Source organism: Triticum aestivum, chromosome 1A (assembly GCF_018294505.1).
Source record: "Triticum aestivum cultivar Chinese Spring chromosome 1A, IWGSC CS RefSeq v2.1, whole genome shotgun sequence".
Taxonomy (NCBI): domain Eukaryota; kingdom Viridiplantae; phylum Streptophyta; class Magnoliopsida; order Poales; family Poaceae; genus Triticum; species Triticum aestivum.
In genome coordinates, this window is record NC_057794.1 from 563,456,582 (window position 1) to 563,472,815 (window position 16,234).

Genomic DNA, 16,234 nt, shown 5'->3' on the forward strand with positions numbered 1-16,234 from the left:
TGGGTCTACGAGGCCATACCAAACAGGGCATGGATCTAAGACATCCATCCCTTCCTCCCTCTCTTCTTGCGGGGTATCTCTATAACTGTTTCGTTACTTCTCTCTCCCCTGTGAGCAAGCATGTTCCTACCATGTAAAGACATTGATCAATCGTCAGCTTCAAGGTGAAGTACGTACTCCATTACAGCGGCTGGAGACGGTTTCAGACAGAGATATGCTTTGCATGAGCTTCAGCCAGGCTTTACATGAGTGAATTCCAAATCCAGCTTCTGCCACAAAATTTTAATATGTTTGTGCGTGCTAGATGCAAAGATTATGCATGTTTCTAAATCCCTGCAGGTTATATATTCAGATGTTCTAAGATATGGAAATTTCTTTTGTCGCTTTGGTTGATTAGTGTTAGAAATGCAAGGGACAATCTATTGGCGCAGCATTTGGTTGGTTCCTGTGCTTATCAAGTGCGCGGTTGCTCACTCTGCAACGAGATGAACGGTAACAGGAATGAAGCAGAAAGTACCACTTCTATAACCGACGGTAATCTTGTATACACTGGGAGCATCTAGTCTGTAAGCAACTAACAAGTATGTACAAAGCTCAAGTCCAGTCCAGCGGGAGCAAGCAAATTTGCGTCCCAACAATCAAATGTAAACCTATTTCATCCTCTTCGATACTTCTTTCAGCATTTGGGCGACCCAAGGCGAAACTGTAGATCAGTCATCACTACTCGGCAGCATGGACCCGGTTCTTCCTGACATCTCTTATTCACTATACTCTGAAGAATAGGATGTTGCATCATCGTCGTCGGCGTTCCCCGCTCCACCCTGACTACCACCACCGTCATCATCGTCGCCGTCATCACCAAGTTCGTCATCCCCGCTCATCTCAGCATCATCGTTGTCTTCGTCCATAGGTTGCTCAGCATCATAGTCGGCCCCGTCCTCCTCGCCCTCCTCATCGTATTCATCATTATCTTCTGACTCCGAATCCATCATCTGACGGGGGCTGGATGCAGAATTGTCCCTTGAATAATCTGGAAGCTGCTCATCGTAATCCTCGTTCATGGGCTCGCCATTTTCTTCGTCCCTTTCTGATTCATCTGATTGAGATACTGAGTTGTCCTCGTCATCCTCGGCATATGCTCGTCTATCCAAGCCCCACTCTTCCGCACCAGAGCTCTGTGGAGAATGCAGAGTCATAGGCTTTGCATTACTTAGCATGCCAAAGGTTCCCAACAAGTTTGCCTTTGGAATTGATCTGGCTCCAAGCTCAACTGGCTGCCTAGGCCTAACAGTTCGAAGTCCTCGTCCTCGTCCTCTTCCACGACCTCGGACACTGCCACTGCCACTGCCACTTTCAGTGATACTGCCACGTCCACGTCCACGTCCTCGCCCGCGCCCACGGCCGCGACCACGCCCACGGCCTCGGCCAGCTTGCTTATCTGTGGTTTCCTTATAAGACACATTGTTGTCATCCCTGAACTCAATCCTGGGAGAGCTGCCAACACCTCTTGGGACCCTGCCACCACGACTGAGGGATCTACCTCCCCTGCCACGCCCTCGACCTCCTCGTCCACGGCCTCTAAGACCATTGCTGGGAGTCAGCTGCGCTCCAACATGATGATCAAAGCCAGGAGCTCCCACCGGCCCCATTTCTTGTTTGTTCTTAACAGCAGTATATCTCGAAGGACCCTTCTGCATAGAAGAAACAAGGTATGATGAAAAAAGAGCGTTAAGATATCCAAACAAATCATCGTGATGTATCAACACATCACATAATTTAAGGCATCAAAGATGACACCTCATTACCAGCAAATCATGCAAATACCATGAAAAGATATGCAATAATAATAAGGCAAGACACTCACAATGAAATCCCCAGCTTCTCGCTCTTTATTTAATCCTGCCTTTTGATCAAGCGTGTACGAGAGGGAAGAATCAAGGTCTAACAGCCGTAATGTAACAGCAGCAGCAGTGCTGGGTACCCATGGAAGTACAGCAGCAGATCCAGAACATGCAATAGAATTCCGACCAGCAAAATCTAGTGTATTTGAATTAAGCAACTCAGCAGTCGTTTCAAAGTTAGATGACAAGTAATCCCTTTTTAGTGCACCTTCCAGCACAGTTAACAGCTGCAAAAACATGACGACAGCAATATTTCAGGTGGGCAAATACAAACATGTATAAAGGTTCCTGCTAAGTTACTCTCGCTATTAAAACATGGTAAAGTAGCAACTGCTAGAACATTTAGGCTGGCAAACTGAAGCAAGTTGGTGGTGATGGAATCCTTATGGTTTAAGCAGTATCGATCTAACTCTTAGAGGGACTTAGATGACTGTCATCTCTTGTCTAAACTATAATCTACATCACGAGAACTAAAGCAGCGCATGTACAGTTCATTGGGTGAAATAATTTCCAGAATGTTCTTTGTGGACAAGTGGATCCGATGTGAGGCCCCTCTCAACCAAACTAAATAAACTACTTGGTGCATTGAGTACTAATGATAAAACTCAAGGCAACCGTGTCTACCAAACAAAAAGAAACTACTTGGTGCATCGACTATAATAGAAAGGGAAAGGATGGGGAACCTGGAAAATTTCTTCGTTGGATGATGTAGAAAACAACTTAACACCCCATGATTTTCGATATCCATCTGTCCAAAATGGTTGGAGAGCTTCTGCTGGAACCGAGGCCTGAGATACAAAATGCTAACAACTTAAACAACAGAGCTACTAGAAACAATCACAATAGGAACAGCAGGTCAATGACTAAAAACATGTAATTACCAACCTCAATGGTAGCTAACAGCAGCTTCAGCAATCTCGGTCTTATGGGAACAGAATCATCTGATATTTGTATCTTCCAATTAGGATCGGTTCTCCGTTTCTCCTCACATTGTGATGTATGTTCCGAGAGACTGTGAATGGATTTGAATGTCTTGTGGCAAGACGAACAGTGCGTTTCTTCAGCTAAATAAATCTGATAGCAATAATCACAACCATGTATCAAATCAGAACACCGTTTCTTTCCATATTTCATGGCACATGTGGACTGATGATTGCCCTCCCACATCCACTTCAGAAACATACATGCCCTCTCGGAAATAGCAACCTTCTCAAGATCATTACGCCCGAGCTCTATCTTGAAAGAATCCGAGTATGCCACTACAGTATCAGAAACGACACCTGAAAGGGTGCTGCATGGACTTCCAAATTCATTACTATGATTTGGGCTAATGATTTCACTACTTCCATTTCTCAAATTCCTTCCAGCTGAGTGTTCTATAGTGGCACACTTTATCCTCCCTATAGCATCCTTAAAGGTTGACTCGATGCTTTGCAACATTGAATGCAGATGTGACTCCCGGATGCCACGAGTGTCAAGGGAAGCTACTAAAGCATCAAATGCCTGCATTTTACGGCAAGACATCATGTTAAAACGGTGATTCTAATTCTGCAGATACATTGTAAATGAGATAATGCAGTTGGTTGTGTAAAAAAACACAAAAATCTCTTTAAGAGTGACGTAGTACATAATCAGTTAATAAGAATTTATGTCCACTTGCTAAATGATGGAGGAAGATGAATGATAATCACTCTAATAAGTATCTACTTTTTCAATAGATCAGCTGCTGTTAGCAGTTCAGAGTTGATTGGCAGCATATGCTCCAACACCAGTCCAAACACCAAGGGTAGTAAACTTAAAGAAGAGGTCAGCAAGTAATAATCAACAATAAAAACTAGTTAGAAATTCTCATTTCAAGCTGGTCACAGAAAACTCAATTTCTAGCCGGCACCAGCAGAAATCAGTGCATCCGAGTAATACAGCACAACACTGGCTGAACATTCACAACAATCTTGAGAAAGGGAGTATTAGAATGGGAGAGGAGAAAGCAAATAATATCTAAAAGCCATTCGATAGATGGTTTATGTCATCCAACAAAAATAGTTTTCAGAAAGACACCGTGAGCAATTTCACTTTACTCTTATCAATTGTGCCCTCCCACAGCCCCACCCTCCAATGATATAGATGCAATCCATTCAACTTGAGGTAACAATTCTCTCTCGTATTTGAATGTCATGTGTTCATACTTTAACATGATCGCATAAAGTAAATTGCACAAGCAATGAAGTGACTGATTAACAGATAGAAGGACAAAATGAACCAGCTGAACTGCATCATGTGTCAGCTTCTATTGAGAATATTGGACGACAGAACTGCATTTTTAAGAGTTAAGAATTAAAAAATACCCACCTCAGCCGAGTCAATGAGCCTCCAGTATCCATCTCTAGATTCAAAGAATATTCTTCCAGACCCAGGGTCATTGGATGATACAGAAGTAGAAAACTGCCAATACCGATTCCGTCTTCGATCTTGTCCAAGAGGCAATGATCTGTAGACATACAGCTGTTCTGCCTTATGACCTATGAATGATTTCAACTGAGATCGTGTTTTCTCAGATGAAGCATATTGCTGAGCAGACAAGCTCTCTGGGTTAGCATTGGATATCCTGCTTACACCATTCCCCTCGTGAACCATATTACCAGCATTAAGTTGACTTTGTTGGTCGACGAGAAAATCATTGTTTACTGAGCTGGCCTTTCCACCATTCTCTTTGATGAGATTATGTACTTGAGTAAGAGTGCATTCACCAACATTATTTCCTTGATCCGCATCAGCCTTCAAATCCGTGCAAGGATCATGTTGCATTCTGCCTGCAAACTCTTCCCTTGAACGCCTTCTATCAAGTTGTGACTCTGCCCACATTTGCTTTTTTAAAGCATTTGCTGCCTCAAGACGTTCCTGCAAAAGTGCAGTCACTTGCTCAGATGAAGTTCAATGGGAAAATATCAAGATATAGAGATTAGGCAAGATAAATACCTCCAGAATTGCACGCATAGAATTTCCTTCAGTGGCAACACCAATCAGTGCAACCAATGCATTGAGGCGTTCCTCCACACTAAGATCACAGTAGTCACCTTCAGCTAGCCCCTGAACCCAGGATTCCCCTTGGTTACTTTCATCAATCTCTGCGTCTTGTGAAGCTCCAATGGGTGGATCACTTGAAGTACTAACTGCAGTGGACTTATCTACCATACGCTGCAAGCCACTGGGAGATTTACTGTGAGGGCTTGATGGCATAGATGGGTTAATCACACCTTTTACTTCATCATTTGTGTCACCAGCTGCAATTGGCAAGCCAGCATCTTTTGCTCTAGCTACTGAAGCATTGACATCTTTTTCCTCTATATTCACTTCATCGCCATCAGGATCATCATCGGCCTCGTCACATTCAGAATCATCATCCCCCCTTTCAGCATCCTCCACATCCTTTTCCACTTCTTCACACCCCGAAAATGCATTCTGAAACACCCTTATTTTTTCCCTTGCTTCTGAGAACACAGCCTCAGAATCAGCTGGGTCTTTTCTATAAGGAGTTTTAACACAATATGTCAAGGGCGCGGTTCTTTCAAAAAGCTTGGTATCCCTTGACAATGCAGCAGATATAGATGCCTCAGGTGTCTTGCTTGTTGTAAGGTCCCTAAGTCCAGATCTCTGAAGGGATTAATAATGAAATCAAGAAGGTCAGATAAGTAAACAATATCAGGTCAGGGTTAGTTTGGAAGAAAAACTGAGATGCAGATGTACCTGAATTTTTTCTGCAACTTCCAGTATCGAGAGACCTTCGTCTCCTTCAAGTGATAAAACATGGAAAGCAGCAAATTTTACCGTTCCAGGTGTCAGACGGTGCCTAGACCTGCGACGGTTGGTGTAGCCCCTTTCTTTCATCAAAGCAGCAGATTTCACAGCTGCTGAACCATTTCGCAGAGTGGAAATAACATCCGCACTATTCCGGCCCTGTCAACAAATTTTGCATTAATTTGATCGAAGTTCTCGAGTATATACACTCTTTTCTAGCCATGAAGAACAAAAGAGCACAAATTGTAGGTTCATAAAAGCTATAGAGCTGCAAATATGTACTCTTAAGTTTCAATTATCATGAACAGCATAAATACTGTCAGTTATCATCCAAGATAATCAGGTGTCCTTATAAAACTAAGAATTGCACATGGTTTGATGAGTATAATAGTATTGTTTACTCCCACCCACTTAGCAACAACCACTTGAGGTTAAGTAGACAGTTCTCATAAGTACCAGGGTTCTAGTCAGATGGTTTTATAGTTCACATGGACACAGCCCGTATTTCATAGTAAACATGGACACAGCCCCATATTCCATGGGGTCATAGACTTTTTTGTCACTGGGGTCATATACCTTTTTGTAACTGGGGCCATATATACTTTGTCCTACAATATACTCCCTCCGTCCCATATATTGTGGGACAGAGGGAGTAGCTGTCAAGCTAATATCATATGTATATTGGAAACTTTCAAAAGTCAATACCTCATTATCGTCATGGTATACATCTTCAGTCCTTTTCTTCAACTGAGGCCCAAAACCAGCAGATAAACCAAATTGGCGCAATATTTCAGGCCACGTAAGATAAGTCAAGTGGCGCTGCCAGGTAAGTATGTTGAACCCCCAAGCATATGCCTAATAGCAAGAAATCAGATGTGTTAAATTATAGATAAAATTGGTTCTGTGCGGAACAAAATCTATGTTATAGAAAAGGAGGAGATATGCACACACACCCCTTCAACAATCTGTGGATGTCCACCTCCGGGGTTAGCAGAACTGCTCTGATTCACTCCGGAAACAACTGAAGAAGTCCGGGCAACATCCTCAATATCTTTTATGATGGATTTCAGCACAGCAACATGCAATTCCCCCAACAACCTTGAGTCCTGCCAAATGAATACCAGCAACCAACAGACAAAGTCAAATTTCATAAAAGGCGCAGAAATAAAATCTCTGAAAACTTAATCATGATCCAAGTCCGACAGTCAAATGCCAGTTCAGTCTTACTCTTTAGCATCCAACAGTCAACATATGAATGAATAGGGTATGAAAACCAAGGAAAGAGGAGTAAACGAATGGAGAAGTCTAGGGTCTTATTCAAATATAACCAGCATCGTATAGCAGGTGCGCATCTCAGCATTGATTAGAGTCAACAGTACAAAGTTTCTGTTTTAGCATCATAGATCGGGCAAATAACTTACATAATCATGAAGAGATTGCACAAACTCGTCGAGTGTGAATGATGGAAGCTCAAGTACATCCGCAAAGGTAAAAAAGAACTTCCACACCTGAATTTCATAGAAAGCAGCTTCAGTTAAAAAAAGAATACACTCTAGCATATACTTTGAAAAGAAGGTCCTGTCATCGTTTTACAAAAAATGTGCAGATTAACAAAGCAAGCAAACACATGTACAAGATTCTTTTTCATACACAATTGCCAAAGAAGCATATGTAGTAGTAGAAGAATAAAACTTTCTAGAGGAACAATACGATGACAGAAATTGTATTCTTTACACTTCAGCTTTACAATTGTGCCCTTCGTTTACACAGGGCAGCAAGATTTTTAAAGTGCAATTTTCAAGCTTCCGTTTACCCATCTTTGGGTGTGTGGTTGTGGGTGGATTGCTGGTGAGAGGATTTAGGGGACAAAAGAAAAAAAAGTTGAAGAATCAGATCAGGAAGTACCATCAGAAGGTTTCCAATGTTACTCTCAGAACTTGTCCATGGCTTTATTGAAAATGGCACCTTCAATCTCACAGCTTCAGTAGGAAACTGTGTCAGCATTCCTGCACAAGGATAAACCACAATTCAGATGTTGCATTAAGCTGCTACACTTCAAGCTTAAACAGAGCCAAAGTAGCAAGCAAAAAAAGTTCCTCTTTTTTGTGATATTTATAATTCAACCAAAGAAAGTGTTCATATGATATAGCACCAGCTAAGCAGTAAATAATCATGAGATCACTTGATCTACTCCCTTGGGTTCCCTAAAAAGCTGTGCTTTGAACAAAGCCAAGGTAACTTTTAAACATTGACTAGCAGTATCATTGGGCATATTTAGACTGGGTGCCTCTAAATCATATGTGCAAATTTCTCTTGAAAATTACTTTCATACCATATAAATTAGTAGGTTGCATACCATGCCACTGTCCAAAGTGACAGCTATTATATGATACAAGAGGGAGTATCTGTTTTCACACTTATAATGATTTTAATATGGGAAGGGTAGACTCCCTTGTGCCTTAAAATATTGAGCATCAATGAAATTTATTTCTTTAGTAGCTTCCTTATTAGGAAAAAAAAGTTAACAGCAGGCAAGGCTCAAATGTTTGAACAATTAAATATATTAAATTAAACTAGTAAAATTATTTTAAAAAGTTCTCCATACTTATAATATATTGATAACCCAAGTAGCAGCAGAACTTCTGGCTGAAAATGTACTAGGAACAGGTAGATCATAAATTTCAAGTTGATAATCCTTTTGACATAGAACTTGTCTTTGGACATACAAAAGATAAGTCTAGGTACCCAATTGAGAAAGAGAGTGTTCAGTATTAAATCGACATATGCTTTTCCTTTTCTTTTTCTGAAACAAGAACAAAGGAACCAAAGGCAGTGCACAGTCCATAAGCATAGATCCAGGAATGTAGTGCAGACCTCTAAATGAATCGAGTTGCTGCAATGTGTCACTATCAAGAGAAAGCATCGAGGGCAACCCTTTGCTTCGTGAAACCAGTTCCATTAGTTCTAACCGTTCATCTTCCATTAGTTCCATGTACTCCCGTGCAATTCTACGTGCTGTGGCCCTTTCATTAGCAGCCTTTTGTCTTGCAGCTTCTTTCTCCTTTCGAAGCTCCTCTTTCTGCTTTAGTTTTTCGGCCTGTGCAGAGAACAGGTTATAAACTGAAAAGTACAAGTGGTCTAATCTCTATGCCTAATGCATTCATAGTTTAGGAGCCAGTGAACTAACTCTCAAGGATTGTTTCACCAAAAACTTCTCCATGCGCTTCTGTTCACGCCATTGTTCCTTCTGGAGTCTCTCTTCTTCCCTCTGTTTTTCGCGCATAAACCTCTCCTCTTCTTTTTTTCTTTCACGGTCATACCTCTCAACTTCCTTCCGCATTTGTTCTTCTCTCTGCAAATATATTAGAATGTTAAATGTCTTACCATGAAAGACACAATTGACCTTCTATAACATGAACAAGGAATACCTTTTTCTTCAACACATCTTGCTTCTCGAGTTCCTTTCTTATCCGTTTTTCTTCAGCATCAACTTCCTTCGCAATCTTTGATTCTTCATTATGCTGGAGTAAATATGAGAACAAAGATCATACATCAACTCACATGATGTGTACAGAAAAAAAATGGCATCCATGAAGCAAAAATCATACTTTTCGCTTTCTATCCAGTCGATATGCATCTTCATCGTGATAATCCACTCCTTCAGCGGATGCAAGGGGATTTTGAAGTCCAGCAACCTGAGGAATGCCAAACTGGCCTTCAATTGGAGCAGGACTAACATCAATATTCGAAGCCATCTCATAATCTGCGGATCCCGACAGGGAGATCAATGGTTTTCCATGTTGAATTAAATGGCTAGAGCCAGATACTTGACCATCAAATGCATAGCTAGATGCTTTCTCAGCACCATGTAGTAAGCGTGATCCTGTAGACAGAGAAGATATCCTCGAATTTGAAGCTTCCGCTGAAGCATCATAAAAACACGACTGGCTTGTTCTCTCATATATATCGCTAGTGTGTTCTGGAAGAAACTGGTACTCATGTACTGCCCGTGAAGGAAGATGAGAAGAATTTCCAGACATGTACTTCCTCTTCCCAGTAACTGTACTTGAAACAGAAGGGTCTATGCTTGGCAAGAATGCTGATGCCTGCAAGGAAAAAACAGAATAAAAATACTGTCAAACTAAAAACAACAAGGCAAGCAGAAAACAGAACAGGAGGATACAGCTACTGTAAAATTGAGTATGAAGTATGAAAGTACAAGTGCGATGTGATCAGTCATGAGAGAGGAACACATGTTTGTAGTAATCAAGCTAACAAGGACCACTCATCCACGTATTGGTCCATAAACAGAGCAGAAGATACGTCTCTCGTTGCACTATTCCCTTTAATGCAACAATATACATACAAGGAATAAACTCAAAATTTTCCATTTAATGGAACCAAGGGTAGCAATGTACAGTTACTGCAAAAGGCCATGCCTTGTACTTGAGTCAAATGAGCATTCTACATCACTAAAAGGACAAACCAAGAGATAGAAGCTCCCACACCAGGTGGGGTCTGGGGAAGGATTATAGACATCAAATCCGAAATTGACTTCATAGGTCCATCGATAAAGTTCCAGTACAACAACTTGCTAGTTTACATACATTATAAAATCATTGTGGCCATTTTACAAAGACGCCATAAGGTAGGCTCTGCGCAAATAATTAGCAGTTGTCTCTAAACCATATAATTTCCTTGGTTAGGCTGCTCACATGATTGGTTAATTTTGCCTTTGAGCAGCTAATCAGGTCAACAAGGCCAGAAAACCATAAAGAATATACATCATAACATATATCATTAGGCCTAGCCTGTTAATCCCAAACTTGGCCCCAAAGCCAGTTGGGACAAATTCGCACAGATACTACACGCAGCCAGCTTTCAAGATTAGCCATGATGATTTCGCCATGTTATATGCAGCGCTGCTTAGGCTCCAATATCTTCATAAGTAACTATGGTGCATCAAATGCAAATGTGCAAGTAGTGCCGCAACAAACATTTGAAGTATTCAGAGGTGGCTCTGCATGAAAGACAGTTCGCTCCTTGCAGGCAAACAGGGATATAAATGAATAAACCCTCTCATCAAACAGTTTATTATGAATGCAAACTGGGATAGACTAGTTAACCTTCTACTCAGACCATCTACTCGGTAACAGGGGTGCAGCTCAGTGACTGCCAAAATTAAACATGTGTCTGCAAATGCACTGAAGCATACCTTCATGGGCTTGGGATCGTGTGCAGAAAATACACTGGTCTCATGTGATCGATAAGGCTGCTTCCGCTGCTCTGGAACTACTCCATAACATGACAAGAGCAGAGTTCAAGTCAGAATATCGATAGTATATACTATACAACAACAACAACAACAACAACAACAACAACAACAACAAAGCATTTAGAATATTGGAAGTATCACACAAACAATTGGCATCAACAGCAACACTACTAAACGATATAGTATCTAACACTTGCGTGAACACAAAAATAATTCAAGTTCATATCCACCTCTATTTACTCATTTGTGCCATTAAGCATGCAAACATACTAGGCACAAACGAAGAAAAGAAAAAGGGAAGCACAATGGGCATAACACTCATACCAACAGGCATAGGCGCTCCAAATGCACCAGGAGGGAGCGGATCAAAGTGATCACCAAGCACGGGCCCATCCTCCCTCAGCGGCTCTCCTATGAGCTGCTGCACGGTCTCGATCGCCCGGTGCGCGGCCCGCGTGAGCTGCACCGGTGCCTGCGGAGGCAGCATGACCTGATGCGCCGCCTCGTAGTACCTCCTGTCAACCTCTGGAGCAGAAATCCTCGGCACGGCAGACGAGCGGCCAGGCCCTCTGCGGGAGCGGCCGCAGGGCAGCAGCAGCTGCTCGCCGTACGTTGGCTCGGCGTGCGGGTGTGGCAGCGAGTGGTGCAGCACGGGCGGGGGCGCCAGGACCGGCACGGCGACCTCCTCGTCCCGCCGCTTGGTGGCGGGCGGCGGCCTGCGGTCCTTGAGCCTCCGGTGGCAGAACCACATCTGCAGCTGCCTGTCCGTGAGCCCCAGCTTCGCCGACAGCTCCACCCGCTTGGCCTCGTTAGGGTACGGGTCATCTGCACCATCACCAGAAACAGCGCTGATTAAATCCTAGGGAAAAAACTGACGAGCGCGCGTGCATACTTGGATCGAAAATCCTGTGAGAAAAACACTAGCGAAATTCAGAGAGGGAAGGAAGCGTGGGCGAACCTGTGTAGGTCTGCTCGAGGACCTCCAACTGGTAGGGCGTCTTCATGACGCGCCTCGCCGTGGGCTTCCCGCTGGATCCAGACGCGCCGCCGGGCCCGGCCCCCGCGGAGGGCGCCGACGCGGGGCTCCCCGGCGCGGCCCCGGCCCCCTCGTCCCCTCCGTCGCCGGAGGAGTCCATCCCGCCTCGGTCCGGATCGAATCGAACCCTACCTAGATCCGCCGAAACCTAACAACAGCAACCGCCCTCACGCCCCCTCGAACCCCGCGGCCGCGGCCGAGGGCTTGGATTGGGATTGGGATTGGGGGAGAGGGGCGGAAGAGGAAAGACGGGAGGCCACGGGATGGATTTGGATTTGGATTTGGATTTGGATTCGGGTCGCGGGACGATGATGCTGCTGTTCCATGCTACGACTAATAAAAACCCCTCCCCTTTCCGCTCTCCGTTTATTATTTGCTCCTTCTCCTTTGCTTGCTGTTGTTAATGGGAATAATGACGCGCGGATTCGCTCGCGATCGATGCTGGCCTATGCCGCGTCTGCGTCTGCTGGAAGGAAGGAAATTTCCTATCTCCGGAGTCCGGAGGGGTGGATTTGGACGGGGCGGGCGCGTGCGTGTTCTTAGGTTGTTCATCGCGCCGTAGAACTGCCGCTGGATCTTCTTTTCTTTTCTTTTTTTTGAGGATCCGCGCTGGATCTTCTGTGGGTGGGGTGGGGAGCCATGGGTCCGCGCCCGGGGGTCAGTCAGGTGAGTAGTAGTACGTCAGCTTGCCTCTGGGTCAAGCCGGCCGGCCGGTCGGTCGATCAAGTCAACTCAGCCACTTTTATTACTAGTATTTTTTATTATTTATAATTATTATTATTTGGAAAAAGTGAGTGTTCATTTCTTCCTTTTTTTTGTGTCGATATTCATTTATTCCTCAGTAAATAGCTCTACACTGTATGAAACCTGGTGCACACAACGCGCAGTGCTACCTCCGGATCTCCCTACACTAGCTAGCTAGACTATGAGCAACTATGTTTTGATTACCATCTAGTTTCCGGTGTCTCTGGTCCTGCCATTCAGGCAGGTCTCGAATGCTTGTAACGGTCTGCTGTGACTCGCTTTGCTTCGTTTTTATAAAATGGAGCAGGGAAAACCCCTTTCGATCAAAAAAAAAAAGAACAAACACACAAAGCTGTAGGAGCTTCTTAATCTATGGCATCAAATGTCCATAGGCAGAGCGGTCAAGTGAATCATCGGTCAAGGAAGCGATAGCAACTTAGCAACCGAGCTATCTTGCTAGACCACAATTGGTAGGGCAGGGCGTTGCACACTCATAGATAAACATTCAAGATTTGTGCTAAGCTCTGCTTCCCGCGTCCTTACAGATGGAATTGTAGGCTGGGAAAATTACTAAACCATCGGAATTTTTTTCACATATGAGCCGTCCACCGATGACGTTGTGTAGCCTGTGGGCGGCTTGGGCCACGACTTCCTAGTCACCCAAGCAGATTCACGCCTGATAGGTATTTCAACAACGGAGGTCTTGCCCATGATAATCTACTCCATGCTGTGTTTTTGTGCCTGGTTGTACAAAGTGAGATGCATGCGGAGATGGTGCTTCCTTTACAGGCACCAGGTCGTTGTGTAGGCTCCAGATCCTCCCCAAAAGCATGATGATCATGGACCTGATGTGAGCTGACTGATCCGCCAAACAACCAATCTTGTAAAATAAGTCTAGATACATCCGTATCTAGACAAATCCAAGACAAGTAATTCGGAACGGAGGGAGTACTAGCTTGGTATTTTCTACCAATGGCTAGTCACATCTCATCTCCTCCAACAGATTCCTTGCATGCGGAAACAAGTCTTCCAATTCTGCACCACAAAACGATCATTGTACCGAAACATTTACATGGTGTCTTGCTTTGCAGCTGTTCGTTGGGAGGGCATCAACTACAACCTTTCAGGCGAACATACGCATCTTATGTCGCACAGTGGCTTTCCAAATCAAATTTCGGCACATACGCTCTTTGTCCGGACTCGCACTGCATTATGCTCCTGCACATGTTCTTGCATCGCAAGGTGATATGCGATTTTTACTGAAAAAATTCCATGTTTCCCGGGGAACCAAGCGATAAAATCTTCCTCCTAGCTCGGTGAAGCTCTGATAGACCAGTGTTTATTGACGAGTTCGGTGTTCCATCGACCATTGATGTCGAGCAGATCAAAGACTTTCTTGAGTCGGCATCTCCCTTTAGGAGAGATGGGCCTGAGAAAGGGGGATCCCTCCACAAACAGATTTTGTTGTTGTTGCTAACACCCCTAATCATGCCTCATCTTACATTCTTAAGAAGTTGATCCCTACTATTACAATTCTCTCAACATGCACACTATCCACATCACCATCATGCCACCTCGTCATTTGGTTTGCAGCCTCACCACATCAGCATCATATGCTATCTCAGCATTTTTCCCACAAATTATGTGATTAAACTCTGATAATTAATTGAAGCGGGCATGTTCCATCTTCCATTATCAATGATCCGGTGCGTTTCACATTTAGTCTACCAAGTACCAACTGTTTGATTTCCTTCTGCCTCTTTGCCTCTTCAAATCCACGACAACCACCTCTTAATCGGTTACAGAACTTCCCCTTCCCTCTCGAGCTCATCTTTCCCTTTCCCAATCCCTCTCCTCTGCCTGGACCGAGCCGCGGTTCCATTGCTGCCCACCAGATCATCGAGAAGCACAACTGAATTAGCCTATGCACACGCCATTGCTCTGCTCTGGGTCCTAGCATCGGCGGCCTCAGACGCTTTGGACGTGGCGATTCCCGCCATGGCCCCCAATCTGGAGGAGTTCGGGTTCCAGTTGTAGGAGCTTGGGAAGGAGGAGCACGCCGGGAAGGTGGTCTTCCACCAGTGCCCCGTGTTCCTCTGCTACAAGGGCCATGAGGAGTTGCCATCGCACATCGAGCCCGTCGAGTCTGATCGCCTCCCCCGCCTCCTCGCTGCCGCCATCAACGCCCGCAAGCCCAACCTGAAAGAAGAGCGTGAGCATCTCTTCCTCTTCTCCCTCTCCCTAAACTTGCTTTTGGATTGGCTGTATCTCCTTTTGTTCCTTTTGTGATGTTGTATGCTTCTGCTATTGTAGTGTTATTTGGCTATGCTATTCTTTCTTGGAAAGTTTCAAGTTGCAGAATTGTGTAAAATTGTGTCTGAGATATATTAAAACTTGATATGATATGGCTGTTGTACAGGCCCGTACCGTGGACATGTGTAGCGTGTGCGGCTGTACAGGGCCCCCAAATCAGTGGGGCCCCAGATTTGTATATACTTAGTACTAGTATTCTTAGTAATTAGCACAAAACAGGTTGTAGCATGCCTGCGGGGCCCCATAATGAATTAACTGAGCTAACTCCCAACTTGTGTTCCTAAGAGTAGTAAATTACAACGCCACCGCTGTTGGTCGTTCCTCTTGGGCCCTCTTCTCACGCACGCCTCTCTCTCTATTACCATTCTCTCTTCGTCTTCTTCACAACGCCGCCGCCGTTCCTCTTTCCCTGCTAGATTAAATCAATCTCCAGTCCTTCACTAGCCAACGTTCCGCTCCAAATCCCTCAGCTATTAATTTTTCACGATTTCCCCAAATTATCCGTTGCAATGAGCTGTGGAATAGGTAACGTATCACTTCCAGTCCCCATCTATTTATTTGATTGGTGTTCTATTCATCTCGAATCATCAGACCTGCAAATCAGTCTTTCACTCGACCTCCTTCGTTTCCAGTTGCCACCTTGCCGGCCCTGCGACTTGTGTGTGTTAGAATCAAGTGGAGCCTGGATCCCTAGAGGCCCTGCTCGTCACAGAGATCCAAGCGCTCAGCGGGCCGGATGAGGCTGCGAGTTCTTGATCGCCAAAGCAACACGCATCTCCTCCCCCTGATCTTCTTCTCACATCGATCGAAGACAGGTTCTTTTGTTTCATTCTTTTTTGACCGCAGGTTCATTTTTTAGTTCCTGTGTGTCGCTTATTTTACTTTCTGCAATGTCCTCTAGAATTAGGAAGTGCCAGTCAGGATATGAAAAACCTTAGAAAAAAAAGATACTCACTGAATCTCTAAAAGGTGGTCTTGATAGGTTTGTTGTTAAAGAACCAAACCTTTCTTCTGAAAATCTCTAGATGTTATTCAGAAGATTGTAGTCTGTACCAACGTGATATATAATCCTAATAATAATAACAATTAGATCTTGTTTTCCTCATCGTCACTTGCTATGCCAAGGGCCCATTTTCTGACTTCCATTTTTCCCGGTACGGCCCTGCTGTT

The 16,234-nt window shown here is 44.1% G+C and overlaps 1 protein-coding gene across 1 annotated transcript; it reads right to left on the minus strand.

Annotated features, from left to right (window-relative positions):
* Window positions 1–502: 502 nt before the first annotated feature.
* On the minus strand, window positions 503–12,599 carry LOC123068155 (homeobox-DDT domain protein RLT2). Its single transcript, XM_044490635.1, has 18 exons — window positions 11,930–12,599; window positions 11,296–11,796; window positions 10,912–10,988; window positions 9,305–9,802; window positions 9,125–9,217; window positions 8,884–9,048; window positions 8,571–8,793; window positions 7,602–7,702; window positions 7,118–7,204; window positions 6,650–6,802; window positions 6,402–6,551; window positions 5,646–5,855; window positions 4,878–5,552; window positions 4,251–4,799; window positions 2,787–3,404; window positions 2,585–2,689; window positions 1,865–2,128; window positions 503–1,691 (listed from the first exon to the last, which is right to left on the minus strand). Exons 1-18 carry the CDS (start codon window positions 12,105–12,107, stop codon window positions 759–761), a joined length of 5,580 nt encoding a protein of 1,859 aa, XP_044346570.1. The 5' UTR covers window positions 12,108–12,599; the 3' UTR covers window positions 503–758.
* Between the last annotated feature and the right edge of the window lie 3,635 nt (window positions 12,600–16,234).

What these genes read in the sequence shown, in the direction of transcription:
- LOC123068155 (XM_044490635.1), bottom strand. Translation starts at nt 12,107, where the DNA reads ATGGACTCCTCCGGCGACGGAGGGGACGAGGGGGCCGGGGCCGCGCCG. An exon ending in GACTGGATAGAAAGCGAAAA is followed by an intron (nt 9,218 to 9,304) that starts GTATGATTTTTG and finishes TATTTACTCCAG; the next exon opens with CATAATGAAGAATCAAAGAT. An exon ending in CTATGCGTGCAATTCTGGAG is followed by an intron (nt 4,800 to 4,877) that starts GTATTTATCTTG and finishes GCACTTTTGCAG; the next exon opens with GAACGTCTTGAGGCAGCAAA.